Source organism: Taeniopygia guttata, chromosome 31, assembly GCF_048771995.1.
Source record: "Taeniopygia guttata chromosome 31, bTaeGut7.mat, whole genome shotgun sequence".
In the NCBI taxonomy this organism is placed as follows: domain Eukaryota; kingdom Metazoa; phylum Chordata; class Aves; order Passeriformes; family Estrildidae; genus Taeniopygia; species Taeniopygia guttata.
The window spans coordinates 647820-675811 of record NC_133056.1 but is presented as its reverse complement, the minus strand read 5'-3'; the positions used below and the strand labels follow the sequence as shown (position 1 = coordinate 675811).

Below are 27992 nucleotides of genomic sequence, written 5' to 3'. Positions count from 1 at the left end.
CGCCCCCAGCGCATCGCCCCGCCCCTCGCGCTGACGTCACCCCACTCTAGCCACGCCCCCAGCGCATCGCCCCGCCCCTCGCGCTGACGTCACCGCCGCCCCGCCCCCGCCGCCATCTTGCGCCGCCGCCGCCGCCGCCGCCGCTCCCGCCCGGCCCGGCCCGGCCCGGCCCGGCCCGGCCCCACCGGAGCCGCCCGCGGGGTCGGGCCCGGCCCCGCCATGGCCGAGGATTTCTGGGAGGCTCCGCGCCGCTGAGCCGGTAACGGGAACCACCCCCGGGAACGAGCGGGAGCACCCCCGGGATCCCTCCGCGGGATTCCTCCGCGGGGCCGCGGCCGCTGTGAGGGCAGCGGGGGGGGGGGGGGGGGGAGGCCACGCCCCTCCCGGGGTGAGGGGGGAACGGGGGGGGAGGGTGGGAAGGAGGGGGGTGGGAGGAGCCGGGGGTGCCCAGCTGTGCCCAGGTGTGCCCAGGTGTGCCCAGGATGCCCCGGTGTGAGGGGGTGCCCCGGGTGTGCCCAGGGGTGCCCAGGGGTGCCCAGGTGTGCCCGGGTGTGCCCAGGTGTGCCCCGGTGTGAGGGGGTGCCCCGGTGTGTCCCGGTGTGCAGGTTAGCTCCAGGTGTGCCCAGGTGTGCCCAGGGGTGCCCCGGTGTGCCCAGGTGTGCCCCGGTGTGCAGGGTGGGTGCCCAGGGGTGCCCAGGGGTGCCCGGGATGCCCCGGTGTGCCCAGGTGTGCCCAGGGGTGCCCAGGTGTGCCCAGGTGTTCAGGGGGGGTGCCAGGTGTTCAGGGTCAATCCAGGTGTGCCCAGGGGTGCCCAGGGGTGCCCAGCTGTGCCCAGCTGTGCCCGGGTGTTCAGGGGAAATCCAGGTGTGCTGGGCAGGCCCAGCTGTGCCCAGGTGTTCAGGTTATGCCCAGCCGTGCCCAGCTGTGCCCAGCTGTGCCCAGGTGTTCAGGCTATGCCCCGCCGTGCCCAGCCATGCCCAGCTGTGCCCAGGTGTTCAGGCTGTGCCCAGGTGTGCCCGGGTGTTCAGGCCATGCCCAGCTGTGCCCAGGTGTACCCGGCTGTGCCCAGCTGTGCCCAGGCGTTCAGTCTATGCCCAGCCGTGCCCAGCTGTGCCCAGGTGTTCAGTCTATGCCCAGCTGTGGTCAGGCTGTGCCCAGGTGTGCCCAGGTGTGCCCAGGGGTGCCCAGGGGTGCCCAGGGGTGCCCAGGTGTGCCCCGGTGTGCAGGGTGGGTGCCAGGTGTTCAGGGGAAATCCAGGTGTGCTGGGCAGGCCCAGCTGTGCCCAGGTGTTCAGTCTATGCCCAGCGGTGCCCAGGTGTGCCCAGGTGTTCAGGGGGGGTGCCAGGTGTTCAGGGGAAATCCAGCTGTGCCCAGCTGTGCCCAGGTGTTCAGGCTGTGCCCAGCCGTGCCCAGCCGTGCCCAGCCGTGCCCAGCTGTGCCCAGGTGTTCAGGCCGTGCCCAGGTGTTCAGGCTATGCCCAGCGGTGCCCAGGTGTGCCCAGGTGTGCAGGGTGGGTGCCAGGTGTTCAGGGGAAATCCAGGTGTGCTGGGCAGGCCCAGCTGTGCCCAGCTGTGCCCAGGTGTTCAGGGGAAATCCAGCTGTGCCCAGGTGTTCAGGCCATGCCCAGGTGTGCCCAGGTGTGCCCAGCCGTGCCCGCTGTGCCCGCAGGTGGCCATGGACCGCATGAAGAAGATCAAGCGGCAGCTCTCCATGACGCTGCGGGGCGGCCGCGCCCCCGACAAGGGCCTGGGGGACCCCCGCGACGGCAGCGACAGCGGTGAGTGCTGGCCCTTTAAGGGGAGCCCCGCCCCCCCCAAGTGGGGATCTGGCCCTTTAAGGGGAGCCCCGCCCCCCCCAAATGGGGATCTGGCCCTTTAAGGGGAGCCCCGCCCCCCCCAAATGGGGATCTGGCCCTTTAAGGGGAGCCCCGCCCCCCCAAATGGGGATCTGGCCCTTTAAGGGGAGCCCCGCCCCCCCCAAATGGGGATCTGGCCCTTTAAGGGGAGCCCCGCCCCCCCCAAATGGGGATCTGGCCCTTTAAGGGGAGCCCCGCCCCCCCAAATGGGGATCTGGCCCTTTAAGGGGAGCCCCGCCCCCCCAAATGGGGATCTGGCCCTTTAAGGGGAGCCCCGCCCCCCCCAAAATGGGGATCTGGCCCTTTAAGGGGGGCCCCGCCCCCCCCCGAAATGGGGATCTGGCCCTTTAAGGGGAGCCCCGCCCCCCCAAATGGGGATCTGGCCCTTTAAGGGGAGCCCCGCCCCCCCCAAGTGGGGATCTGGCCCTTTAAGGGGAGCCCCGCCCCCCCAAATGGGGATCTGGCCCTTTAAGGGGAGCCCCGCCCCCCCAAGTGGGGATCTGGTCCTTTAAGGGGAGCCCCGCCCCCCCCAAAATGGGGGTCTGGCCCTTTAAGGGGAGCCCCGCCCCCCTAAGTGGGGATCTGGCCCTTTAAGGGGAGCCCCGCCCCCCCAAATGGGGATCTGGCCCTTTAAGGGGAGCCCCGCCCCCCCCAAATGGGGATCTGGCCCTTTAAGGGGATCCCCGCCCCCCAAAATGGGGATCCGGCCCTTTAAGGGGAGCCCCGCCCCCCAAAATGGGGATCTGGCCCTTTAAGGGGAGCCCCCCCCCCAAATGGGGATCTGGCCCTTTAAGGGGGTCCCCGCCCCCCCCCAAATGGGGGTCTGGCCCTTTAAGGGGAGCCCCGCCCCCCCAAATGGGGATCTGGCCCTTTAAGGGGAGCCCCGCCCCCCAAATGGGGATCTGGCCCTTTAAGGGGAGCCCCGCCCCCCCCAAATGGGGATCTGGCCCTTTAAGGGGAGCCCCGCCCCCTCAGATGGGGATCTGGTCCTTTAAGGGGAGCCCCGCCCCCCCCCAATGGGGATCTGGCCCTTTAAGGGGAGCCCCGCCCCCCCCAAATGGGGATCTGGCCCTTTAAGGGGAGCCCCGCCCCCCCCAAATGGGGGTCTGGCCCTTTAAGGGGAGCCCCGCCCCCACAAATGGGGATCTGGCCCTTTAAGGGGAGCCCCGCCCCCCCCAAATGGGGATCTGGCCCTTTAAGGAGGTGGGGGCAGGATTGGGGGGTGCCTGGCCCTTTAAGAAGCTGGCATTGGGGTATATTTTGGGGTGCCTGGCCCTTTAAGAAGCTGGCAGGGGGACACATTTTGGGGTGCCTGTCCCTTTAAGGGGGTGCCTGTCCCTTTAAGAAGCGGGCAGGGGGGCACATTTTGGGGTGCCTGGCCCTTTAAGAAGCTGGCAGGGGGACACATTTTGGGGTGCCTGTCCCTTTAAGGGGGTGCCTGTCCCTTTAAGAAGCGGGCAGGGGGGACATTTCGGGGTGCCTGTCCCTTTAAGAGGGTTCTTCTCCTTTTAAGAGGGTGCCTGTCCCTTTAAGGAGTTGGCAGGGGGGCACATTTTGGGGTGCCTGTCCCTTTAAGAAGCTGGCAGGGGGGACATTTCGGGGTGCCTGTCCCTTTAAGGGGATGTCTGTCCTTTTAAGGGGGTGCCTGTCCCTTTAAGGGGGTGCCTGTCTCTTTAAGAAGTGGGCAGGGGGGGCACATTTTGGGGTGCCTGTCCCTTTAAGAGGGTACCTGTCCCTTTAAGAGGGTGCCTGTCCCTTTAAGGGGGTGTCTGTCCCTTTAAGAAGCGGGCAGGGGGGGCACATTTTGGGGTGCCTGTCCCTTTAAGGAGGTGCCTGTCCCTTTAAGAGGGTGCCTGTCCCTTTAAGAAGCTGTCAGGGGGGCACATTTTGGGGTGCCTGTCCCTTTAAGGGGGTGCCTGTCCCTTTAAGCCCCCCCCCAAGCAGGACACGGCCCCTTTAAGACCCGGGGGTCCCCTCCTGTCCCCCCCCCGTGTCCCCCCTCCCCATCTGTCCCTGTCCCCCCCCCGTGTCCGTCCATCTGTCCCCGTGTCCTGTCCCGGTGCCCCCCCAGGTGCCACCACCTGTCCCGGTGCCACCCGCCGGGCGCTGTCCCCGCGTCACCTCCGTGTCCCCAAATTGGGGGGGCGGGGGGGGGGACACGGTGTGGGACCTGGGGGGACATTGGGGGGGACATTTGGGGACATTGGGGGGGCACTGGGGACATTGGGGGGGACATTTGGGACATTTTGGGTGTGCGGGGGTCCCTGGGGTTTGGGGGGGACACTGGGGACATTGGGGGGACATTTTGGGACATTTGGGGACATTGGGGGGACACTTGGGGACATTTTGGGTGTGCGGGGGTCCCTGGGGTTTGGGGGTGACACTGGGGACATGGGGGGGACATTTGGGGACATTGTGGGTGTGCGGGGGTCCCTGACCCCCCGTGCCCCCAGAGCCGGGGGGGGACGAGGCCCGGATGGGGTCGGACGGGGAGAGCGACCCCCCCTCGGGGACGTCCTCGGAGGAGGTGGCGTCACCCGTGAGGCTGCGGCAGCACCCGCGGCACGGCGCCGGCGAGGTGGGCTGGGAACTGGGGAGACTGGGCAAACTGGGAGGGACTGAGGGGACTGGGGGGGACTGGGAGGGACTGGGAGGGCACTGGGAGCACTGTGCTGAACTGGGAGGTCACTGGGTTGAACTGGGCTGAATTGGGAGCACTGGGAGGTCACTGGGAGCACTGTGCCTAACTGGGAGGGCACTGTGCTGAACTGGGAGGTCACTGTGCCTAACTGGGAGCACTGGGAGGGCACTGGGAGCACTGGGAGCACTGGGTTGAACTGGGAGGGCACTGGGCTGAACTGGGAGGTCACTGGGAGCACTGGGATCACTGGGATCACTGGGTTGAACTGGGAGGGCACTGGGAGGTCACTGGGAGCACTGGGAGCCCGGTGCTGAACTGGGAGGTCACTGTGCTGAACTGGGAGCACTGGGAGGGCACTGGGAGCACTGGGAGCACTGGGAGCACTGGGAGCCCAGTGCTGAACTGGGAGGGCACTGGGAGGGCCCTGTGCCTAACTGGGATCACTGGGAAGGAACTGGGGGAGCACTGGGAGCACTGGGCTGAACTGGGCTGAACTGGGTTGAACTGGGAGGTCACTGGGTTGAACTGGGAGCACTGGGAGGGCACTGTGCCTAACTGGGAGGTCACTGGGAGCACTGGGCTGAACTGGGTTGAACTGGGAGGTCACTGGGAGCACTGGGAGCACTGGGTTGAACTGGGAGGGCACTGGGAGCACTGGGAGCCCGGTGCTGAACTGGGAGGGCACCGTGCTGAACTGGGAGGTCACTGGGTTGAACTGGGTTGAACTGTGCCTTACTGGGAGCACTGGGAGCCCGGTGCCTAACTGGGTTGAACTGGGTTGAACTGGGAGGTCACTGGGAGCACTGGGAGGGCACTGGGAGCACTGGGAGCACTGGGAGCACTGGGAGCCCGGTGCTGAACTGGGTTGAACTGGGTTGAACTGGGAGCACTGGGAGCCCGGTGCCTAACTGGGTTGAACTGGGAGCACTGCGAGCACTGGGAGCCCGGTGCTGAACTGGGTTGAACTGGGCTGAACTGGGAGCACTGGGAGCCCGGTGCCTAACTGGGATCACTGGGAGGTCACTGGGAGGGCACTGGGAGCACTGGGAGCCCGGTGCTGAACTGGGAGGGCACTGGGAGCACTGGGAGCCCGGTGCTGAACTGGGAGGGCACTGGGAGGTCACTGGGAGCACTGGGAGCCCGGTGCCAGCCGTGCCCCGTGTCCCCGTGTCCCCTGCCAGGACGTCACCAAGCGTTTGTCCCTCCCGGCCGACCCGCGCCTGCCCGAGGCCCCGCTGGGGCTGCCCGGGGCCCTGAGCCGCCGCCTGCGCCGCGTCTCCCTGGTACGCACCAGTACGGACCAGTATAAACCAGTATAAACCAGTACGGACCGGTATAAACCAGTACGGACCAGTATAAACCAGTGTGGGGTGGTGTGGGACAGCATAGACCAGTATGGGCCAGTATGGGCCAGTACGGCCCAGTATAGATCAGTATGGGCCAGTATAGATCAGTACGGACCAGTATAGGCCAATATAAACCAGTATGAAACAGTACGGACCAGTATGGGCCAGTGTGGGACAGTGTGGGACAGCATAGACCAGTATGGACCAGTATGGACCAGTATGGGCCAGTGTGGGCTGGTGTGGGACAGCATAGACCAGTATGGGCCAGTATGGACCAGTATGGACCAGTATGGGCCAGTATAGGCCAATATAAACCAGTATGAAACAGTACGGACCAGTATGGACCAGTATGGGCCGGTGTGGGACAGTGTGGGACAGTGTGGGACAGCATAGACCAGTATGGGCCAGTATAGACCAGTATAAACCAGTACGGACCAGTATGGGCCAGTATGGGCCAGTATGGGCCAGTGTGGGCCAGCATAGACCAGTATGGACCAGTATAGATAAGTATGGACCAGAACGGACGAGTATGGACCAGTATGGACCAGTGTGAACGAGTATAAACCAGTATAGGCCAATATAAACCAGTATGGGCCATACAAACCAGTATGGATCAGTATGGACCAGTACAGACCAGTATGGACCAGTCTGGGCCAGTATAAACCAGTATGGACCAATATAGATCAGTATGGGCTGGTGCGGGCCAGTGCAGACTAGTATGGACCAGTATGGACCAGTATAGACCAGTGCGGGCCAGTATGGGCCAGTATAAACCAGTATGGGCTGGTGTGGGACAGCATAGACCAGTATGGACCAGTATAGATCAGTACAGACCAGTATGGACCTGTATGGACCAGTATAGACCAGTATGGGCCAGTATAGACCAGTACGGACCACTATGGACCAGGATGGACCAGTCCAGACCAGTTCAGACCAGTTCAGACCGGTTTGGAGCGGGGGGGGGGGGGTGGGGCCGGCCCCGCCCCGCCCTGACCGCGCCCCTCCCCCACAGTCGGAGATCGGCTTCGGGAAACTGGAGACGTACGTGAAACTGGATAAACTGGGCGAGGTGAGGGCAGCTGTCACCTGGGTCACCTGTGTGTCACCTGTGTGTCACCTGTGTCACCTGTGTCACCTGTGTCACCTGTGTGTGTCACCTGTGTCACCTGTGTCACACCTCTGTGTCACCTGTGTCACCTGTGTCACACCTGTGTCACCTGTGTGTCACCTGTGTCACCTGTGTCACCTGTGTGTCACCTGTGTCACCTGTGTCACCTGTGTGTCACCTCCTGTGTGTCACCTGTGTCACCTCTGTGTCACCTGTGTCACCTGTGTCACCTGTGTCACCTGTGTGTCACCTGTGTGTCACCTGTGTGTCATCTGTGTCACCTGTGTCACCTGTGTGTCACCTCTGTGTCACCTGTGTCACCTCCTGTGTGTCACCTGGGTCACCTCCTGTGTGTCACCTGGGTCACCTCCTGTGTGTCACCTGTGTCACCTGTGTCATCTGTGTGTCACCTGTGTCACCTGTGTCACCTCTGTGTCACCTGTGTGTCACCTGTGTCACCTGGGTCACCTGTGTGTCACCTGTGTCACCTGTGTGTCACCTGTGTCACCTGTGTCACCCTGTGTGTCACCTGTGTCACCTGTGTCACCTGTGTCACCTGTGTCACACCTGTGTCACCTGTGTCACCTGTGTCACCTGAGTGTCACCTGTGTGTCACCTGTGTCACCTGTGTGTCACCTGTGTCACCTGTGTCACCTGAGTGTCACCTGTGTGTCACCTGTGTCACCTGTGTCACCTGTGTCACCTGTGTCACCTGTGTCACCTCTGTGTCACCTGTGTCACACCTGTGTCACCTGTGTCACCTGTGTCACCTGTGTCACCTGTGTCACCTGTGTCACCTGTGTCACCCTGTGTGTCACCTGTGTCACCTGTGTCACCTGTGTGTCACCTGAGTGTCACCTCTGTGTCACACCTGTGTCACCTGTGTGTCACCTGTGTCACCTGTGTGTCACCTGTGTGTCACCTGTGTCACCTGTGTCACCTCTGTGTCACCTGGGTCACCTGTGTCACCTGTGTCACCTCCTGTGTGTCACCTGTGTCACCTCTGTGTCACCTGTGTCACCTGTGTCACCTGAGTGCCACCTCTGTGTCACCTGTGTCACCTCTGTGTCACCTGTGTCACCTGAGTGCCACCTGTGTGTCACCTGTGTCACCTGAGTGCCACCTCTGTGTCACCTGTGTCACCTCTGTGTCACCTGTGTCACCTGTGTCACCTGAGTGCCACCTGTGTGTCACCTGTGTCACCTCTGTGTCACCTGTACCCCCCGTGTCCCCGTGTCCTTCATGTCCCTGTGTCCTCTCAGATGTCCCCGCTGTGTCCCCAACATGTCCCCAATGTCCCCTGCTGTCCCCAGGGCACCTACGCCACAGTGTACAGGTGTCCCTGCTGTCCCTGATGATGTCCCTGCTGTCCCCATGTCCCCTGATGATGTCCCCAATGTGTCCCTGTGTCCCCTCTGTCCCCTGATGTCCCTGATGATGTCCCCTCTGTCCCCATGTCCCCTGCTGATGTCCCCAACGTGTCCCCAATGTCCCCTGCTGTCCCCAGGGCACAAACCCCACAGTGTACATGTGTCCCTGCTGTCCCCGCTGATGTCCCCAACATGTCCCCAATGTGTCCCCAATGTCCCCAGGGCACCTACGCCACGGTGTGCAGTGTCCCTGCTGTCCCTGCTGATGTCCCCAACGTGTCCCCAATGTCCCCTGCTGTCCCCAGGGCACATATGCCGCAGTGTACAGTGTCCCTGCTGTCCCTGATGATGTCCCCTCTGTCCCCATGTTCCCTGACAATGTCCCTCTGTCCCAGGGCACCTACGCCACGGTGTACAGGTGTCCATGCTGTCCCTGATGATGTCCCTGCTCTCCCCGCTGATGTCCCCAATGTGTCCCCAATGTCCCCTCTGTCCCCATGTCCCCAATGTCCCCTCTGTCCCAGGGCACCTACGCCACGGTGTACAGGTGTCCCTGATGTCCCCGTGTCCCCTGATGATGTCCCCAATGTGTCCCCTCTGTCCCAGGGCACCTACGCCACGGTGTACAATGTCCCTGCTGTCCCTGCTGCTGTCCCCATGTCCCCTGACGATGTCCCTGATGTCCCCAATGTGTCCCCTCTGTCCCCTGCTGTCCCCAGGGTGTGTACGCCGCAGTGTGCTGAGTCCCTGCTGTCCCTGATCATGTCCCTGATGATGTCCCCAACGTGTCCCCTCTGTCCCCTCTGTCCCAGGGCACCTACGCCACGGTGTACAAGGGCCGCAGCAAACTGACCGAGAACCTGGTGGCACTGAAGGAAATCCGCCTGGAGCACGAGGAGGGGGCGCCCTGCACGGCCATCCGCGAGGGTGGGACATTGGGGACACCTTGGGGACACCTTGGGGACACCTTGGGGACACAGCCTGCACGGCCATCCGCGAGGGTGGGACACCTTGGGGACATTGGGGACACCTTGGGGACACAGCCTGCACGGCCATCCGCGAGGGTGGGACATTGGGGACACCTTGGGGACACCTTGGGGACACCTTGGGGACACAGCCCTGCACGGCCATCCGCGAGGGTGGGACATTGGGGACACCTTGGGGACACCTTGGGGACACAGCCCTGCACGGCCATCCGCGAGGGTGGGACACTGGGGACATTGGGGACACCCTGGGGACATTGGGGACACTGGGGACACCTTGGGGACACCTTGGGGACATTGGGGACATTGGGGACATTGGGGACATCCTGGGGACACCCTGGGGACACCTTGGGGACACAGCCCTGCACGGCCATCCGCGAGGGTGGGACACCTTGGGGACATTGGGGACACCTTGGGGACATTGGGGACACCTTGGGGACACCCTGGGGACACAGCCCTGCACGGCCATCCGCGAGGGTGGGACACCTTGGGGACATTGGGGACACCTTGGGGACACTGGGGACACCTCGGGGACATTGGGGACACCTTGGGGACATTGTGGGGACACAGCCTGCACAGCCATCCGTGAGGGTGGGACACCCTGGGGACATTGGGGACACCTTGGGGACACCTTGGGGACATTGGGGACACAGCCTGCACGGCCATCCGCGAGGGTGGGACACTGGGGACATTGGGGACACCTTGGGGACACCTTGGGGACACCTTGGGGACACCGGGGGGTCGCTGTGGTGGGGAGGGGTCAGGGCGGTCTGGGGGTGGCTCCCTCCATGTCCCCAATGTCCCCAATGTCCCCACTGTCCCCAATGTCCCCATTGTCCCCCCAATGTCCCCAATGTCCCCAATGTCCCCGATGTCCCCAATGTCCCCAATCCCCCCAATGTCCCCCCAATGTCCCCGATGTCCCCAATGTCCCCAATGTCCCCAATGTCCCCAATGTCCCCCCAATGTCCCCGATGTCCCCACAGTGTCACTCCTGCGGGACCTCAAACACGCCAACGTGGTGACGCTGCACGACATCGTGCACACGCCGCAGTGCCTGACGCTGGTCTTCGAGTACCTGGTGAGCCCCAAATCCCCCCAAATTCACCCCAAAATTCACCTTAAAGTCACCCCAAAACCTCCCATAAATCACCCCAAAATCCACCTGAAATTTACCCCAAAATCTCCCCTAAATCACCCTAAAATTCACCTTAAAATCACCCCAAAACCTCCCCTAAATCACCCTAAAATTCACAACAAAATTATCCCTAAATCACCCCAAAATTCACAACAAATCCTCCCAAATTCACCCCAAAATTCACCCTAAAATCATCCCAAAACCTCCCCGAAATCACCCTAAAATTCACAACAGAATTAGCCCTAAATCACCCTAAAATTCACAACAAATCCCCCCAAATTCACCCCAAAATTCACCCTAAAATCACCCCAAAATCTCCTTTAAACCACCCAAAATCCACCTGAAATTTATCCCAAAATCTCCCCTAAATCATCCCAAAATCCACCCAAATTCACCCCAAAATCCCCCCAAATTCACCCCAAAATTCACCTTAAAATCACCCCAAAACCTCCCCTAAATCACCCTAAAATTCACAACAAATCCCCCCAAATTCACCCCAAAATTCACCTTAAAATCACCCCAAAACCTCCCCTAAATCACCCTAAAATTCACAACAAAATTAGCCCTAAATCACCCTAAAATTCACAACAAATCCTCCCAAATTCAGCTCAAAATTCACCTTAAAATCACCCCAAAATCTCCCCTAAATCACCCTAAAATTCACAACAAATCCCCCCAGTTTCACCCCAAAATTCACCTTAAAATCACCCCAAATTCAGCTCAAAATTCACCCTAAAATCACCCCAAAACCTCCCCTAAATCACCCTAAAATTCACAATAAATCCCCCCAGATTCACCCCAAAATTCACCTTAAAATCACCCCAAAACCTCCCCTAAATCACCCTAAAATTCACAACAAATCCCCCCAAATTCAGCTCAAAATTCACCCTAAAATCACCCCAAAATCTCCCCTAAACCACCCAAAATCCACCTGAAATTTACCTGAAAATCTCCCCTAAATCATCCCAAAATCCACCCCAAATCACTCCAAAATCCACCCAAATTTACTCCAAAATTTACCCCAAAATCTCCCCTAAATCACCCCATATTCACCCCAAAATCCACCCAAATTTACTCCAAAATTTACCCCAAAATCTCCCCTAAATCACCCCAAATTCACCCCAAAATCCACCCAAATTTACTCCAAAATTTACCCCAAAATTCACCCGAAATCACCCCAAAATCACCCCAAATCACCCTGAAATTCACCCCAAAATCCACCCAAAACCATCCCAAAACCCCCCTAAAATCACCTCAAATTCACCCCAAAATTCACCCAAAATTCCTCCTGAAATCCCCCCAGAATCCCCCCAAAATTCACCCAAATTCACCCCAAAATCACCCTGAAATTCACCCCAGGACCCCAAAATTCCCTCTGGGGAACTCTCAAACCCCCCAGGATGTCCCAAAATCCCCCAAAATTTGGGATTTTCTGTTTTTTTCCCCAGGACCGGGACCTCAAGCAGTACCTGGATGATTGTGGGAACGTCATCAGCATGCACAACGTCAGGGTGAGGCCTCGGGATTTTGGGGGATTTTGGGGAATTTTGGGGATTTTGGGGATTTTGGGGGATTTGGGGCTGTTTGGGGAGATTTGGGGAGGGATTTAGGGTGGTTTTGGAGGAATTTGGGTTTTTTTGGTGGGATTTTGATGCCATCAGCATGCACAACATCAGGGTGAGGCCTTGGGATTTTGGGGGATTTTGGGGGATTTTGGGGATTTTGGGGATTTTGGGGTTATTTAGGGTGATTTGGGGCTGTTTGGGGAGATTTGGAGAGGGATTTAGGGTGGTTTTGGGGGAATTTTGGGGAAATTTGGGGTTTTTTTGGGGGGATTTTGATGCCATCAGCACGCACAAGGTCAGGGTGAGGGTTTGGGGGATTTTGGGGGATTTGGGGGATTTTGGGGGATTTTGAGGTTATTTAGGGGGATTTGGGGCTGTTTGGGGAGATTTGGAGAGGGATTTAGGGTGGTTTTGGGGTATTTTGGGGGAATTTGGGTTTTTTTTTGGTGGGATTTTGATGCCATCAGCATGCACAACGTCAGGGTGAGGCCTTGGGATTTTGGGGGATTTTGGGGGATTTTGGGGGATTTGGGGGATTTTGGGGGATTTTGAGGTTATTTAGGGGGATTTGGGGCTGTTTGGGGAGATTTGGAGAGGGATTTAGGGTGGTTTTGGGGGAATTTTGGGGGAATTTGGGGTTTTTTTGGGGGGGATTTTGAAGCCATCAGCATGCACAAGGTCAGGGTGGGGGGTTTGGGATTTTGGGGGATTTTGGGTGATTTTGGGGGATTTTGGGGGATTTTGGGATTATTTAGGGGTATTTGGGGAGATTTGGAGAGGGATTTAGGGTGGTTTTGGGGGAATTTTGGGGGAATTTGGGGGTTTTTTGGGGGGATTTTGAAGCCATCAGCATGAACAACATCAGGGTGAGGGGTTGGGATTTTGGGGGATTTTGGGGGATTTTGGGGATTTTGGGGGATTTTGGGGTTATTTAGGGGGATTTGGGCCTGTTTGGGGAGATTTGGAGAGGGATTTAGGGTGGATTTGGGGGAATTTTGGGGGAGTTTGGGGGTTTTTTGGGGGGATTTTGATGCCATCAGCACGCACAAGGTCAGGGTGAGGGGTTGGGGGATTTTGGGGGATTTTGGGGGATTTTGGGGATTTTGGGGGATTTTGGGTTTATTTAGGGGGATTTGGGGCTGTTTGGGGAGATTTGGAGAGGGATTTAGGGTCGTTTTGGGGGAATTTTGGGGGAATTTGGGTTTTTTTTTGGGGGGGATTTTGATGTCATCAGCACGCACAACGTCAGGGTGAGGGGTTGGGATTTTGGGGGATTTTGGGGATTTTGGGGTTATTTAGGGGGATTTGGGGCTGTTTGGGGAGATTTGGAGAGGGATTTAGGGTGGTTTTGGGGGAATTTTGGGGGAATTTGGGGTTTTTTTGGGGGGGATTTTGATGCCATCAGCACGCACAACGTCAGGGTGACGGGTTTGGGGGATTTTGGGGGATTTTGGGGGATTTTGGGGGATTTTGGGGTTATTTAGGGGGATTTGGGGCTGTTTGGGGAGATTTGGAGAGGGATTTAGGGTGGTTTTGAGGTATTTTGGGGGAATTTGGGGTTTTTTTGGGGGGGATTTTGATGCCATCAGCACTCACAAGGTCAGGGTGGGGGATTTGGGGGGATTTTGGGGGATTTGGGGGTGTTAATGGAGGGTTTTGTGGAGATTTGAAGAATTTTGGGGTTTTTGGGGAGGGTTTTGAGGTGGTTTTGGGGTATTTTGGAGGAGTTTTGGGGGCGGATTTTGAATCCATCAGCGTGCACGACATCAGGGTGAGGGGTTGGGGGATTTTGGGGGATTTTGGGGGATTTTGGGGATTTTGGGGTTATTTAGGGGGATTTGGGGCTGTTTGGGGAGATTTGGAGAGGGATTTAGGGTGGTTTTGGGGGAATTTTGGGGGAATTTGGGGTTTTTTTGGGGGGGATTTTGATGCCATCAGCACGCACAACGTCAGGGTGAGGGCTTGGGATTTTGGGGGATTTTGGGGGCATTTTGGGGGATTTTGGGGGATTTTGGGGTTATTTAGGGGGATTTGGGACCGTTTGGGGAGATTTGGAGAGGGATTTAGGGTGGTTTTGGGGGAATTTTGGGGGAATTTGGGGTTTTTTTGGGGGGATTTTGATGCCATCAGCATGCACAACGTCAGGGTGAGGCCTTGGGATTTTGGGGGATTTTGGGGGATTTTGGGGGATTTTGGGGTGTTTAGGGAGGGTTTTGGGGGGATTTGGGGGTGTTTGGGGGGGATTTGGGGGGTTTTGGGAGCATCAGCATGCACAACATCAGGGTGAGGGCTTGGGATTTTGGGGGATTTTGGGGGATTTTGGGGGATTTCGGGGGATTTTGGGGGATTTTGGGGTTTTTTAGGGGGATTTGGGGCTGTTTGGGGAGATTTGGAGAGGGATTTAGGGTGGTTTTGGGGGAATTTTGGGGGAGTTTGGGGGTTTTTTGGGGGGGATTTTGATGCCATCAGCACGCACAAGGTCAGGGTGAGGGGTTTGGGGGATTTTGGGGGATTTTGGGGGATTTTGGGGTGTTTAGGGAGGGATTTGGGGGGATTTGGGGGGATTTTGGGGGATTTGGGGGTGTTTAGGGAGGGTTTTGTGGAGATTTGAAGAATTTTGGGGTTTTTGGGGAGGGTTTTGGGGTGGTTTGGGGGTATTTTGAAGGAGTTTTGGGGGTGGATTTTGAAGCCATCAGCGTGAACATCAGGGTGAGGGGTTGGGGGATTTTGGGGGAATTTGGGGATATTTTGGGGGAATTTGGGGATATTTTGGGGGAATTTGGGGACATTTTGGGGGAATTTTGCCTGTCCCCTCCCTGTCCCCGTGTGTCCCCGAGGGTCCCCAGCCCGTTTTTGGGGGGCAGCTGTTCCTGTTCCAGCTCCTGCGGGGTCTCGCCTTCTGCCACCGCCACAAAGTTCTGCACCGCGACCTCAAACCCCAAAACCTCCTCCTCAGCCGCCGGGGGGACCTCAAACTGGCAGATTTCGGTCAGGGCACCCCAAAAACTCACCTGGGACCCCAAAAACTTACCTGGGACCCCAAAATCCTCACCTGGGACCTCAAAAACCTGACCTGGGACCCCAAAAACTCACCTGGGACCCCAAAATCCTCATCTGGGACCTCAAAAACTTCACCTGGGACCTCAAAAACCTCACCTGGGACCCCAAAAACCTGACCTGGGACCCTAAAAACTCACCTGGGACCCCAAAAACTCACCTGGGACCCCAAAATCCTCATCTGGGACCTCAAAAATCTCACCTGGGTCCTCAAAATCCTCATCTGTGACCTCAAATACCTCATCTGGGACCCCAAAAACTCACCAGGGACCCCAGAAAATCACCTGGGACCCCAAAAAACTTCACCTGGGACCCCAAAAACTCACCTGGGACCCCAAAAACTCACCAGGGACCCCAACAACTCACCTGGGACCCCAAAAACGCACCTGGGACCCCAAAAACTCACCTGGGACCCCAAAAAACTCACCTGGGACCCCAGAAACTCACCTGGGACCCCCAAATCCTGACCTGGGACCCCAAAAACTCACCTGGGACCCCAAAATCTTCATCTGGGACCCCAAAAACTCACCTGGGACCCCAAAAACTCACCTGGGAACCCAAAAAACTCACCCGGGACCCCAAAAACCCACCTGGGAACCCAAAATCCTCATCTGGGACCTCAAAAACCTGACCTGGGACCCCAAAATCCTCATCTGGGACCCCAAAAATCTCACCTGGGACCCCAAAAACTCACCTGGGACCCCAAAAACTCACCTGGGACCCCAAAATCCTCATCTGTGATCCCAAAATCCTCACCTGGGACCCCAAAAACTCACCTGGGACCCTAAAAATTCGCCTGGGACCCCGAAATCCTCATCTGGGACCCCAAAAACTCACCTGGGATCCCAAAAACCTTATCTGGGACCCCAAAAAGTCACCTGGGACCCCAAAAACTCACCTGGGACCTCAAAAACCTCACCTGGGATCCAAAATCTTCATCTGGGACCCTAAAAACTCATCTGGGACCCCAAAATCCTCATCTGGGACCCCAAAAACTCACCTGGGACCTCAAAATCCTCACCTGGGACCCCAAAAATTCGCCTGGGAACCCAAAAACTCACCTGGGAACCCAAAAACTCACCTGGGACCCCAAAATCCTCATCTGGGACCTCAAAAACTCACCTGGGACCCCAAAATCCTCACCTGGGACCCTAAAAACTCACCTGGGACCTTAAAAACTTCACCTGGGACCCCAAAATCCTCATCTGGGACCACAAAAACTCACCTGGGACCCCAAAACCTCACCTGGGACCCCAAAATCCTCATCTGGGACCCCAAAAACTCACCTGGGACCCCAAAAACTCACCTGGGAACCCAAAAACTCACCTGGGACCTCAAAATCTTCATCTGGGACGCCAAAAACTCATCTGGGACCCTAAAAACTCACCTGGGACCCCAAAATCCTCATCTGGGACCCCCAAAAACTCACCTGGGACCTCAAAAACTCACCTGGGACCTCAAAATCCTCACCTGGGACCCTAAAAACTCACCTGGGACCCCAAAAACTCACCTGGGACCCCAAAATCCTCATCTGGGACCCCAAAAACTTCATCTAGGACCCCATTTTGTGCCACCCTCAACCCATTTTTTGCCCCCCAGCCCCATTTTATGCCCCCCCACCCCCATTTTTTGACCCCCCAGCCCCATTTTGTGCCCCCCAGCCCCATTTTTTGCCCCCCAGCCCCATTTTATGCCCCCCCACCCCCATTTTGTGCCCCCCAGCCCCATTTTATGCCCCCCCACCCCCATTTTTTGCCCCCCAGCCCCATTTTATGCCCCCCCACCCCCATTTTGTGCCCCCCCAGCCCCATTTGGTGCCCCCCAGCCCCATTTGGTGCCCCCCAGCCCCATTTTTTGACCCCCCAGCCCCATTTGGTGCCCATTTTATGCCCCCCAGCCCCATTTTTTGCCCATTTTGTGCCCCCCCAGCCCCATTTGGTGCCCCCCAGCCCCATTTGGTGCCCCCCAGCCCCATTTTGTGCCCATTTGGTGCCCCCCCAGCCCCATTTGGTGCCCGTTCGGTGCCCCCCAGCCCCATTTGGTGCCCCCCAGCCCCATTTTGTGCCCCCCAGCCCCATTTTGTGCCCCCCCAGCCCCATTTGGTGCCCATTTGGTGCCCCCCAGCCCCATTTTGTGCCCCCCAGCCCCATTTTGTGCCCCCCAGCCCCATTTGGTGCCCCCCAGCCCCATTTGGTGCCCCCCCAGCCCCATTTGGTGCCCCCCAGCCCCATTTTTTGCCCCCCCAGCCCCATTTTGTGCCCATTCGGTGCCCCCAGCCCCATTTTATGCCCCCCAGCCCCATTTGGTGCCCCCCCAGCCCCATTTTGTGCCCACCCAGCCCCATTTTATGCCCCCCCAGCCCCATTTTGTGCCCATTTGGTGCCCCCCAGCCCCATTTGATGCCCCCCCAGCCCCATTTGGTGCCCATTTGGTGCCCCCCAGCCCCATTTTATGCCCCCCCCAGCCCCATTTTCTGCCCCCCCAGCCCCTTTTGTTGCCCATTTTGTGCCCCCCAGCCCCATTTTTTGCCCTCCCAGCCCCATTTTGTGCCCATTTTGAGCCCCCAGCCCCATTTAATGCCCGCCCAGCCCCATTTTTTGACCCCCCAGCCCCTTTTTGTGCCCCCCAGGCCTGGCCCGGGCCAAGTCCATCCCCACCAAGACCTTCTCCAGCGAGGTGGTGACGCTCTGGTACCGCCCGCCCGACATCCTGCTGGGCTCCACCGAGTACAGCACCCAGATCGACATGTGGTGGGCACTGGGGGCACTGGGAGGCACTGGGATGAGCACTGGGAGGGACTGGGATTCACTGGGATTCACTGGGATTTACTGGGACGGGCACATCCTGCTGGGCTCCACCGAGTACAGCACCCAGATCGACATGTGGTGGGCACTGGGAGGGACTGGGGGGCACTGGGAGAGACTGGGATGGGCACTGGGAGGGACTGGGATAGACTGGGAGGGACTGGGAGGGACTGGGATGGGTATGGGGGGCACTGGGATTCACTGGGATTCACTGGGATGGGCACTGGGAGGGACTGGGATGGGCACTGGGGGCACTGGGAGGGACTGGGATGGGTATGGGGGGCACTGGGATTCACTGGGACGGGCACATCCTGCTGGGCTCCACCGAGTACAGCACCCAGATCGACATGTGGTGGGCACTGGGAGGGACTGGGATATACTGGGATTCACTGGGATTTACTGGGATGGGCACTGGGGGCACTGGGAGGGACTGGGATAGACTGGGAGGGACTGGGGGGGGTACTGGGATAATTTTGGGATCTTTGGGGGTCCCATTGGGGATATTTTGGGATTTCTGGGGTCAGTTTGGGGTAATTTTGGGGATAATTTTGGGGGTTAATTTTGGGGGTTAATTTTGGGAATTTTTTGGGTCTCTGCCAGGGAGGTCAGTTTGGGTTTTTTGGGGGGTAATTTTGGGGTAATTTGGGGGTAATTTTGGGAATTTTTTGGGTCTCTGCCAGGGAGGTCAGTTTGGGTTTTTCGGGGGGTAATTTTGGAGGTAATTTTGGGGTAATTTGGGGGTAATTTTGGGGATAATTTTGGGGGTTTTTTTGGGTCTCTCCTGCCATGGGGGTCAGTTTGGGGTAATTTTGAGGTAAGTTTGGGGGTAATTTTGGGGTAATTTTGGGGATAATTTTGGGGTAATTTTGGGGTAATTTTGAGGTAATTTTGGGGGTAATTTTGGGGGTAATTTTGGGGTAATTTTGGGGTTTTTTGGGTCTCTCCTGCCAGAGGGGTCAGTTTGGGGTAATTTTGAGGTAAGTTTGGGGGTAATTTTGGGGATAATTCTGGGGTAATTTTGAGGTAATTTTGGGGGTAATTTTGGGGATAATTTTTGGGTAATTTTGGGGTAATTTTGAGGTAATTTTGGGCTAATTTTGGGTTTTTTTGGGTCTCTCCTGCCAGGGGGGTCGGCTGCATCTTCTCGGAGATGGTGACGGGGCGGCCGCTGTTCCCCGGGGCCACCGTGGAGGAGCAGCTGCACTTCATCTTCCGCCTGCTGGGTGGGATTTGGGGCGAATTCGGGAGGTTTTGGGAAATTTGGGGAATTGGAGGGAAATTCAGGGGGTTTGGGGGAAATTCGGGGCAAATCCAGGGGGTTTTGGGGGAAATTTTGGGTGGATTTGTGGCAAATCCAGGGGGGTTTGGGAAAATTGGGGGGGTTTGGGGGAAATTTGGGGGAAAATCTGGGGGATTTGGGAAAATTCAGGGGGTGTTTGGGGGAAATCAAGGGGGGATTGGGGGAAATTCAGGGAGTTTTGGGAAATCTGGGGGGATTTTGGGGAAATTCAGGGGGATTTTGGGGGAAATTCAGGGGGATTTTGGGGAAAATTGAGGGGATTTGGGGGAAATTGAGGGGGTTGGGGGAAATTGGGGGGTTTGGGGGAAATCTGGCGGAATTTGGGCAACACTGGGCAGGATTTGGGGCAAATCCGGAGGGATTTGGGCAAATTCGGGTGGAGATTGGGAAAATCTGGGGGGATTTGGGCAAATCTGGAGGTTTTTGGGGCAAATCCGGGAGAATTTGGGCAAATCTGGGCAGGATTTGGGGCAAATCCGGGAGAATTTGGGCAAATCTGGGCAGGATTTGGGGCAAATCCGGGAGAATTTGGGCAAATCTGGGCAGGATTTGGGGCAAATCCGGGAGAATTTGGGCAAATCTGGGCAGGATTTGGGGGGTAATTTGGGGGTAATTTTGAGGTAAGTTTGGGGGTAATTTTGGGGATAATTTTAGAGGTAATTTAGAGGAGAATTTGGGCAAATCTGGAGGTTTTTGGGGCAAATCCGGGAGAATTTGGGGGGTAATTAATTTGGGGGTTTTTTTTGGGGTCTCTCCTGCCGGGGGGGTCAGTTTGGGGTAATTTTGGGGTAAATTTGGGGGTAATTTTGGGGATAATTTTCGAGGTAATTGAGAGGAGAATTTGGGCAAATCTGGAGGTTTTTGGGGCAAATCCGGGAGAATTTGGGCAAATCTGGGCAGGATTTGGGGGGTAATTTTGGGGTAATTTGGGGTTTTTTTTGGGGTGTCTCCTGCCAGGGGGGTCAGTTTGGGGTAATTTTGAGGTAATTTTGAGGTAACTTTGGGGGTAATTTTGGGGATAATTTTAGAGGTAATTTCGAGGAGAATTTGGGCAAATCTGGAGGTTTTTGGGGCAAATCCAGGAGAATTTGGGCAAATCTGGGCAGGATTTGGGGGGTAATTTTGGGGTAATTTGGGGTTTTTTTGGGGTCTCTCCTGCCAGGGGGGTCAGTTTGAGGTAATTTTGGGTTAAGTTTGGGGGTAATTTTGGGGATAATTTTCGAGGTAATTTAGAGGAGAATTTGGGCAAATCTGGAGGTTTTTGGGGCAAATCCAGGAGAATTTGGGCAAATCTGGGCAGGATTTGGGGGGTAATTTTGGGGTAATTTGGGGGTTTTTTTGGGGTCTCTCCTGCCAGGGGGGTCAGTTTGGGGTAATTTTGAGGAAAGTTTGGGGGTAATTTTGGGGATAATTTTAGAGGTAATTTAGAGGAGAATTTGGGCAAATCTGGAGGTTTTTGAGGCAAATCCGGGAGAATTTGGGGGGTAATTTTGGGGTAATTTGGGGTTTTTTTTGGGGTCTCTCCTGCCAGGGGGGTCAGTTTGGGTTTTTCGGGGGGTAATTTTGAGGTAAATTTGGGGGTAATTTTGGGGATAATTTTAGAGGTAATTCAGAGGAGAATTTGGGCACATCTGGAGGTTTTTGGGGCAAATCCGGGAGAATTTGGGCCCTGACCCCCCGTGCCCCCAGGGACCCCGACGGAGGAGACGTGGCCGGGCATCGGTGCCAACGCCGAGTTCCGGGCGCAGCAGTACCCGCTGTACCCGCCCGAGGGGCTGCGGCAGCACGCGCCGCGGTGAGGGCACGGGGGGCACCTGGGGGCACCTGGGGGGCACCTGGGGGCACCTGGGGGGCACCTGGGGGGCACCTGGGGGGCACCTGGGGCGTGGGGGTGGCACCTGTGACATGGGAGTGGCACCTGTCCCCTGTGGGTGGCACCGTCCCGTGGGTGCCCTGTGGGTGCCCCGTGGGTGACACTGTCCCGTGGGTGGCACTGTCCCCTGAGGGTGGCACTGTCCCCTGAGGGTGGCACCGCCCCGTGGGTGGCACTGTCCCATAAAGGTGGCACTATCCCATAAATGTGGCACTGTCCCATGGGTGTCCTGTGGGTGTCCCGTGGGTGCCCCCTGGGTGTCCTGTGGGTGGCACCGCCCCATGGGTGCCCCGTGGGTGCCCCGTGGGTGTCCCATGGGTGCCCCATGGGTGTCCCGTGGGTGGCACTGTACCCTGAGGGTGTCCCTGTCCCATGGGTGTCCCATGGGTGTCCCGTGGGTGCCCCATGGGTGGCACCGTCCCATGGGTGTCCCTGTCCCATGGGTGCCCCGTGGGTGTCCCGTGGGTGCCCCGTGGGTGCCACCCGTGCCCTGTGGGTGTCCCGTGGGTGTCCCATGGGTGCCCCTGGGTGCCCCGTGGGTGCCCCTGTCCTGTGGGTGCCCCGTGGGTGTCCCGTGGGTGTCCCATGGGTGACACTGTCCCTTGGGTGCCCCGTGGGTGCCACCTGTGGGTGTCCCATGGGTGCCCCGTGGGTGCCACCCGTGCCCTGTGGGTGTCCCATGGGTGCCCCGTGGGTGTCCCGTGGGTGCCCCGTGGGTGCCACCCGTGCCCTGTGGGTGTCCCATGGGTGACACTGTCCCCTGAGGGTGTCCCTGTTCCATGGGTGTCCCGTGGGTGCCCCGTTGGTGTCCCGTGGGTGTCCCGTGGGTGCCCCGTTGGTGGCACTGTCCCATGGGTGCCCCGTGTGTGTCCCATGGGTGCCCAGTGGGTGTCCCATGGGTGTCCCTGTCCCATGGGTGTCCCGTGGGTGCCCCGTGGGTGCCCCTGTCCTGTGGGTGTCCCATGGGTGCCCTGTGGGTGCCACCCATGGGTGTCCCGTTGGTGGCACTGTCCCCTGAGGGTGTCCCTGTCCCGTGGGTGCCCCGTGGGTGCCCCGTGGGTATCCCATGGGTGCCCCGTGGGTGGCACCATCCCATGGGTGCCCCGTGGGTGCCCCGTGGGTGCCCTGTGGGTGCCCCATGGGTGACACTGTCCCATGGGTGCCCCATGGGTGTCCCATGGGTGCCCCGTGGGTGTCCCGTGGGTGCCCCATGGGTGTCCCTGTCCCATGGGTGCCCCATGGGTGCCCCATGGGTGTCCCATGGGTGTCCCATGGGTGCCCCGTGGGTGCCCCATGGGTGCCCCGTGGGTGTCCCATGGGTGCCACCCGTGCCCTGTGGGTGCCCCGTGGGTGCCCCGTGGGTGTCCCATGGGTGCCACCCATGGGTGCCCCGTGGGTGTCCCGTGGGTGTCCCGTGGGTGCCACCCGTGGGTGCCCCGTGGGTGTCTCTGTCCCCTGATCCCCTCTGTCCCCCCAGGTTGGACCAAGATGGCGCCGACCTCCTGGGGCAGCTGCTGCAGGTGAGGTGGGCGTGGCCTCTTCCGGCCCCGCCCATTGACCACACCCATTGACCACACCCCTCCATAGGGGGCGTGGCCTCCCCGCGCCCCTCCCCCACTGGGCGTGGCTCCCCAGGGAGGGGGCGGGGCTGCGACCACGCCCCTTTGGTGGGCGGGGTTTGGTGCGGCCACGCCCGTTTGTGGGCGGGGATTTTGTAAAGCCACGCCCGTTCGTGGGCGTGTCCCGCGGTGGGCGTGGCCTGACGGGGCGGGGCAGTTCGAGGGGCGGCGGCGGCTGCCGGCGGCGGAGGCCATGGGACACTCGTTCTTCGGCTGCCTGGGGGCGCGCGTCAGCGCCCTGCCCGACAGTGAGCGGGGGAGGGGCACCGGGGGGCGGGGGTGGGGGTGGGGCACCGGGGTGGGGCCTGGCGGGGCTTGGGTGGGTGGCGCATTGGGGTGGGGTTTCACATGGGGCGGGGCTTTGTATGGGTGTGGCAATGGGGCGGGGTTTCACATGGGTGTGGCAATGGGGTGGGGTTTCACATGGGAGGGGCCTTGCGGGGAGGGGCACCGGGGCGGGGCCTGGGTGGGTGGGGCATTTGGGTGGGGCCTCCTGTGGGTGTGGCAATGGGGCGGGGCTTCACATGGGGCAGGGCCTGGCGGGGCGGGGCTGGGGTGGGTGGGGTATTGGGGTGGGGTTTCACACAGGGCGGGGCTTTGTATGGGTGTGGCACTGGGGGCGGGGCTTTTTGTGGGTGTGGCAATGGGGTTTTACATGGGGCGGGGCTTCTCATGGGTGTGGCATTTGGGTGGGGCCTCCTGTGGGTGTGTCAGTGGGGCGGGGCTTCACACGGGTGTGTCAATGGGGTTTCATATGGGGGTGGAGCCTGGTGGGGTGGGGCACCGGGGGCGGGGCTGGGGGCGGGACTGGGGTGGGTGGGGCATTGGGGTGGGGTTTTACATGGGGGTGGGGCTTTGTGTGGGTGTGGCACTGGGGCGGGGCTTGGGGTGGGAGGGGCACTGGGGTGGAGTTTCACATGGGGGCGGGGCCTGGTGGGGTGGGGCTGGGGGCGGGTGGGGCATTGGGGTGGGGTTTCACATGGGTGGGGCCTCGTGGGGCGGGGCCCAGGGGGCGGGGCTTGGGGTGGGTGGGGCATTGGTGTGGGGTTTCACATGGGGTGGGGCTTTGTATGGGTGTGGCACAGGGGGCGGGGTTTTATATGGGTGTGGCATTGGGGAGGAGCTTCCATGGGTGTGGCACCGGGGGCGGGGCTTTTTGTGGGTGTGGCATTTGGGTGGGGCCTCATGAGGGTGTGGCACTGGGGGCGGGGCTTAAAGCGGATGGGACCTTAAATGGAGTTTTGGGGGTGGGGCATTAAAAGGGTGTGGCCTCTATGGGCGGGGCTTAAATGGGTGTGGCTTGGAGTGGGTGTGGCTTAGATGGGTGTGGCTTGGAGTGGGTGTGGCTTGGAGTGGGTGTGGCTTAGATGGGTGTGGCTTGGATGGGTGTGGCTTAGAGTGGGGCTTTTCCATTGGTGGAGCTGTGCTGAGGGCGGGGCTGAATAGGCGGGGTTTAACCTCGGGTGGGTGTGGCTATGCAAATCAGGAGGTGTGGTTTTTGGGGGGTGTGGTTTGGGGTGACCCCGCCCCTGATTTTGTTCCCCTCCCCCCCTCAGCCACGTCCATCTTCGCCCTGAAGGAGATTCAGCTGCAGAAGGAGCCGGGGCTGCGCTCGGGGGCCCTGCCCCCCACAGGTGGCACCCCAAAATCCGAACCCAAAAGCCCCCCAAAAACCCCAAAACCCCGGAATCCCAAAACCCCTGAACCCCAAAATCCCTGAATCCCAAAACCCTGAACCCCAAAAACCCCTGAACCCCAAAATCCCCGAACCCCAAAACCCTGAATCCCAAAATCCCCCTGAACCCCAAAACCCTGAACCCCAAAAATCCCCCTGAACCCCAAAATCCCTGAATCCCAAAACCCCTGAACCCCAAAATCCCTGAACCCCAAAAACCCTGAACCCCAAAAACCCTGAACCCCTAAAATCCCCCTGAACCCCAAAAATCCCTGAATCTCCAAAACACTGAACCCCAAAATCCCTGAACCCCAAAATCCCTGAATCCCAAAAATCCTGAACCCCAAAAACCCTAAACCTCCAAAACCCCTGAAACCCCAAAATACTTAAACCCAAAATCCCGGAATCCCAAAACCCCTGAGCTCCAAAAACCCTGAACCCCAAAATCCCTGAACCCCAAAAACCCTGAACCCCAAAATCCCTGAACCCCAAAAATCCCCCTGAACCCCAAAATCCCTGAATCCCAAAACCCTGAACCTCAAAACCCTGAATCCCAAAATCCCTGAATCCCAAAAATCCCCATGAACCCCAAAACCCCTGAACCCCAAAATCCCCCTGAATCCCAAAAACCCTGAACCCCAAAATCCGAACCCCAAAAATCCCTGAACCCCAAAATCCCTGAATCCCAAAACCCTGAATCCCAAAAATCCCCCTGAACCCACACTCTGCCCCCCACAGGTGGCACCCCAAAATCCGAACCCAAAAACCCCAAACCCCAAAATCCCTGAATCCCAAAAATCCTGAACCCCAAAAATCCCTGAACCCCAAAATTCCTGAATCCCAAAACCCTGAACCCCAAAAATCCCCCTGAACCCACACACTGCCCCCCACAGGTGGCACCCCAAAATCCGAACCCCAAAACCCCAAAATCCCTGAACCCCAAAATCCCTGAACCCCAAAAACCCCTGAAACCCCAAAATACTTAAACCCAAAATCCCGGAATCCCAAAACCCCTGAACCCCAAAAATCCCTGAACCCCAAAATCCCTTAACCCCAAAATCCCTGAACCCCAAAACCCTGAACCCCAAAAACCCTGAATCCCAAAAATCCTGAATCCCAAAAATCCTGAATCCCAAAATCCCTGAACCCCAAAAATCCTGAACCCCAAAATCCCCCTGAACCCCAAAACCCCTGAACCCCAAAAACCCTGAACACCAAAAACCCCTGAACCCCAAAATCCCTGAATCCCAAAAACCCCTGAACCCCAAAATCCCTGAACCCCAAAATCCCTGAATCCCAAAAACCCTGAACCCCAAAATCCCCTGAATCCCAAAAAAATCCATAAAACCCAAAAACTCCCCAAATCCTGTGGGTTTTTTATTGTGATGGTTTTGGGGGTTTTTTTGAGGTGATTTTGGGTTTTTTGGGTTTTTTTTTTTTTTTGGAGGTGGTTTTGGTGATTTTTCTGGGTGATTTTTGGTTTTTTTTGGAGGTGATTCTGGGGTTTTTTTTGGATGATTTTGGTGACTTTTTTGAGGTGGTTTTGGGGATTTTTTTGAGGTGGTTTTGGGCTATATTGGAGGTGGTTTTGGGGTGGTTTTTTTGGCTGGTTTTTGGGGTTTTTTTTGAGGTGGTTTTGGTGATTTTTCTGTGTGATTTTGGGTATTTTTTGGGGGTGATTTTGGGGTTTTTTTTGAGGTGGTTTTGGGGATTTTTTGAGGTGGTTTTGGGCTATATTGGAGGTGGTTTTGGGGTGGTTTTTTTGGTGGTTTTTTTGGGTGGTTTTTGGGGTTTTTTTTGAGGTGGTTTTGGTGATTTTTCTGTGTGATTTTGGGGTTTTTTTGGGGGTGATTTTGGGGAATTTTTTGAGGTGGTTTTGTGCTATTTCAAGGTGATTTTGTGGGTTTTTGGGGGTTTTTTTGGGTGTTTCCTGACCTCTTTTTTTTCTTGCAGGTTCTTCCGCCTTCCGGGTGCTCGACACTGAGTTCTGACGTTGAGCAGGTGAGGGGCCCCCAAAATCCGGGATCAGCTCCCAAAATCTGGGATCAGCCCCAAAATCCGGGATCAGCCCCAAAATCCGGGATCAGCCCCCGAAATCTGGGATCAGCTCCCCCAAAATCTGGGATCAGCCCCCAAAATTTGGGATCAGCCCCAAAATCCAGGATCAGCCCCCAAATTTGGGATCAGCTCCCCAAAAATTTGGGATCAGCCCCCAAAATCCGGGATCAGCCCCTGAAATTTGGGATCAGCTCCCCAAATTTGGGATCAGCTCCCCCAAAATTTGGGATCAACCCCAAAATCCGGGATCAGCTCCCCAAATTTGGGATCAGCCCCAAAATCCGGGATCAGCCCCAAAATCCGAGATCAGCCCCCAAAATCTGGGATCAGCTCCCAAAATCTGGGATCAGCTCCCCCAAAATCCGGGATCAGCTCCCAAAATCTGGGATCAGCCCCAAAATCCAGGATCAGCTCCCCCAAAATCTGGGATCAGCCCCAAAATCCGGGATCAGCCCCCAAAATTTGGGATCAGCCCCCCAAAATGGGATCCCAAAATTGGGAGGATGACCCCCAAACCCCCAAAAATGAATTGATGCCCCAAAAATCCCCAAAATTAAAGGATGAAACTCCAGGAGACCCCCCTGGAATTGGGATCCCCCAAATCCGGAGCAGCCCCCGCCTGAAATTCGGGGTTCGGACCCCCCCAAAATTTACAGGAGGGACCCCAAAAAAGGGAGGGATGAATTTGGGGGGGGGGGTGGGCGGGATTTGATCTTTTTGGGGGTCCCCTTTTAACCCTTTCCTCTCCCCACAGCCCCGGGATCGCTGCTGCGCCCCAGGACCCCAAAATCCGGCCTGGGGTCACCCCAAAATCCTCCAAACCTTTGGGGACACCCCAAAAACTGCAGGGGGGAATTGGGGGGGGGGTCTTTGGACCGGTGACCCCCCCCCAAAAAAATCCAAACCCCCCCCGGGGGAATCGCTGCTGGATTTTGGGGGGTTCACACGGGACCCCCGTTCTGGGGGGGTCGGGGGGGGTTGGGGGTCTCCCCGTTTTTTTGGGGGGTTCTCCCCCATTTTTTGGGGTTTTTTCCCCCCGGTTTACGTCGAGTTTTATTTTTTCAAGGCAATATTGTAAAGGAGAGTCTATATTGGGGGGGGGAGGGGAGCGAGTTGGGGGTTACTCCTGCTTTACTCCGGGTTTGCTCGGGGGTTACTCCTGCTTTACTCGGGGTTTGCTCGGGGGTTACTCCTGCTTTACTCAGTCCCTGCTCAGAACTTACTCCAGCTTTGCTCACTCCCCGTTCTGGGTTGGTTTTGGTCCTCTGGCGCTGCTCACTCCTTACTCAGTCCTTACTCAGTCCTTACTCACTCCTTACTCACTCCTTACTCACTCCTTACTCACAGCCAACTCCAGGTGCTTCGATCCTCTTGGCCTTTGCTCGGCGCTTACTCCGCCCTTACTCAGCCCCTGCTTGGAGCTTACTCAGAGCTTACTCAGCCTTTACTCGGAGCTCACTCAGCCTTTACTCGGAGCTTACTCAGCCTTTACTCGGAGCTCACTCCGACCTTCCACCGCTCTCGGCCTGCCCCGCCTTACTCACAGGTTACTCGCGCTCGCCCCGTGGTGGCCTTGCCCTGCTCGACGCTTACTCCGAGG

At 58.0% G+C, this 27992-nt stretch overlaps 1 protein-coding gene across 5 annotated transcripts; it reads left to right on the top strand.

Moving 5' to 3' along the window:
* Positions 1-103: 103 nt before the first annotated feature.
* On the top strand, positions 104-27234 carry LOC121468977 (cyclin-dependent kinase 16). Of its 5 annotated transcripts, XM_072920399.1 has the most exons (17): positions 104-259; positions 1669-1777; positions 4309-4433; positions 5678-5779; positions 6855-6911; positions 9133-9247; positions 10290-10384; positions 11890-11952; positions 14871-14994; positions 17693-17813; positions 18993-19090; positions 20857-20962; positions 22518-22560; positions 22817-22907; positions 24216-24293; positions 26288-26335; positions 27147-27234. In XM_072920399.1, exons 2-16 carry the CDS (start codon positions 1675-1677, stop codon positions 26323-26325), a joined length of 1359 nt encoding a protein of 452 aa, XP_072776500.1. In that variant the 5' UTR covers positions 104-259; positions 1669-1674; the 3' UTR covers positions 26326-26335; positions 27147-27234. The 5 variants fall into 5 exon arrangements, with proteins under 5 accessions (XP_072776500.1, XP_072776502.1, XP_072776499.1 ...); XM_072920401.1 differs by lacking the exon at positions 18993-19090; XM_072920398.1 differs by lacking the exons at positions 26288-26335; positions 27147-27234 and adding an exon at positions 25228-25301 and having other exon boundaries at positions 14886-14994.
* The last annotated feature ends 758 nt before the right edge of the window (positions 27235-27992 follow it).

Coding starts and splice junctions, on each gene's coding strand:
- LOC121468977 (XM_072920397.1), top strand. CDS start 1,675: ATGGACCGCATGAAGAAGATCAAGCGGCAGCTCTCCATGACGCTGCGG. Junction 10,385..11,889: donor CGCTGGTCTTCGAGTACCTG/GTGAGCCCCAAA, acceptor TTTTTTCCCCAG/GACCGGGACCTCAAGCAGTA. Junction 14,995..17,692: donor CCTCAAACTGGCAGATTTCG/GTCAGGGCACCC, acceptor TGTGCCCCCCAG/GCCTGGCCCGGGCCAAGTCC.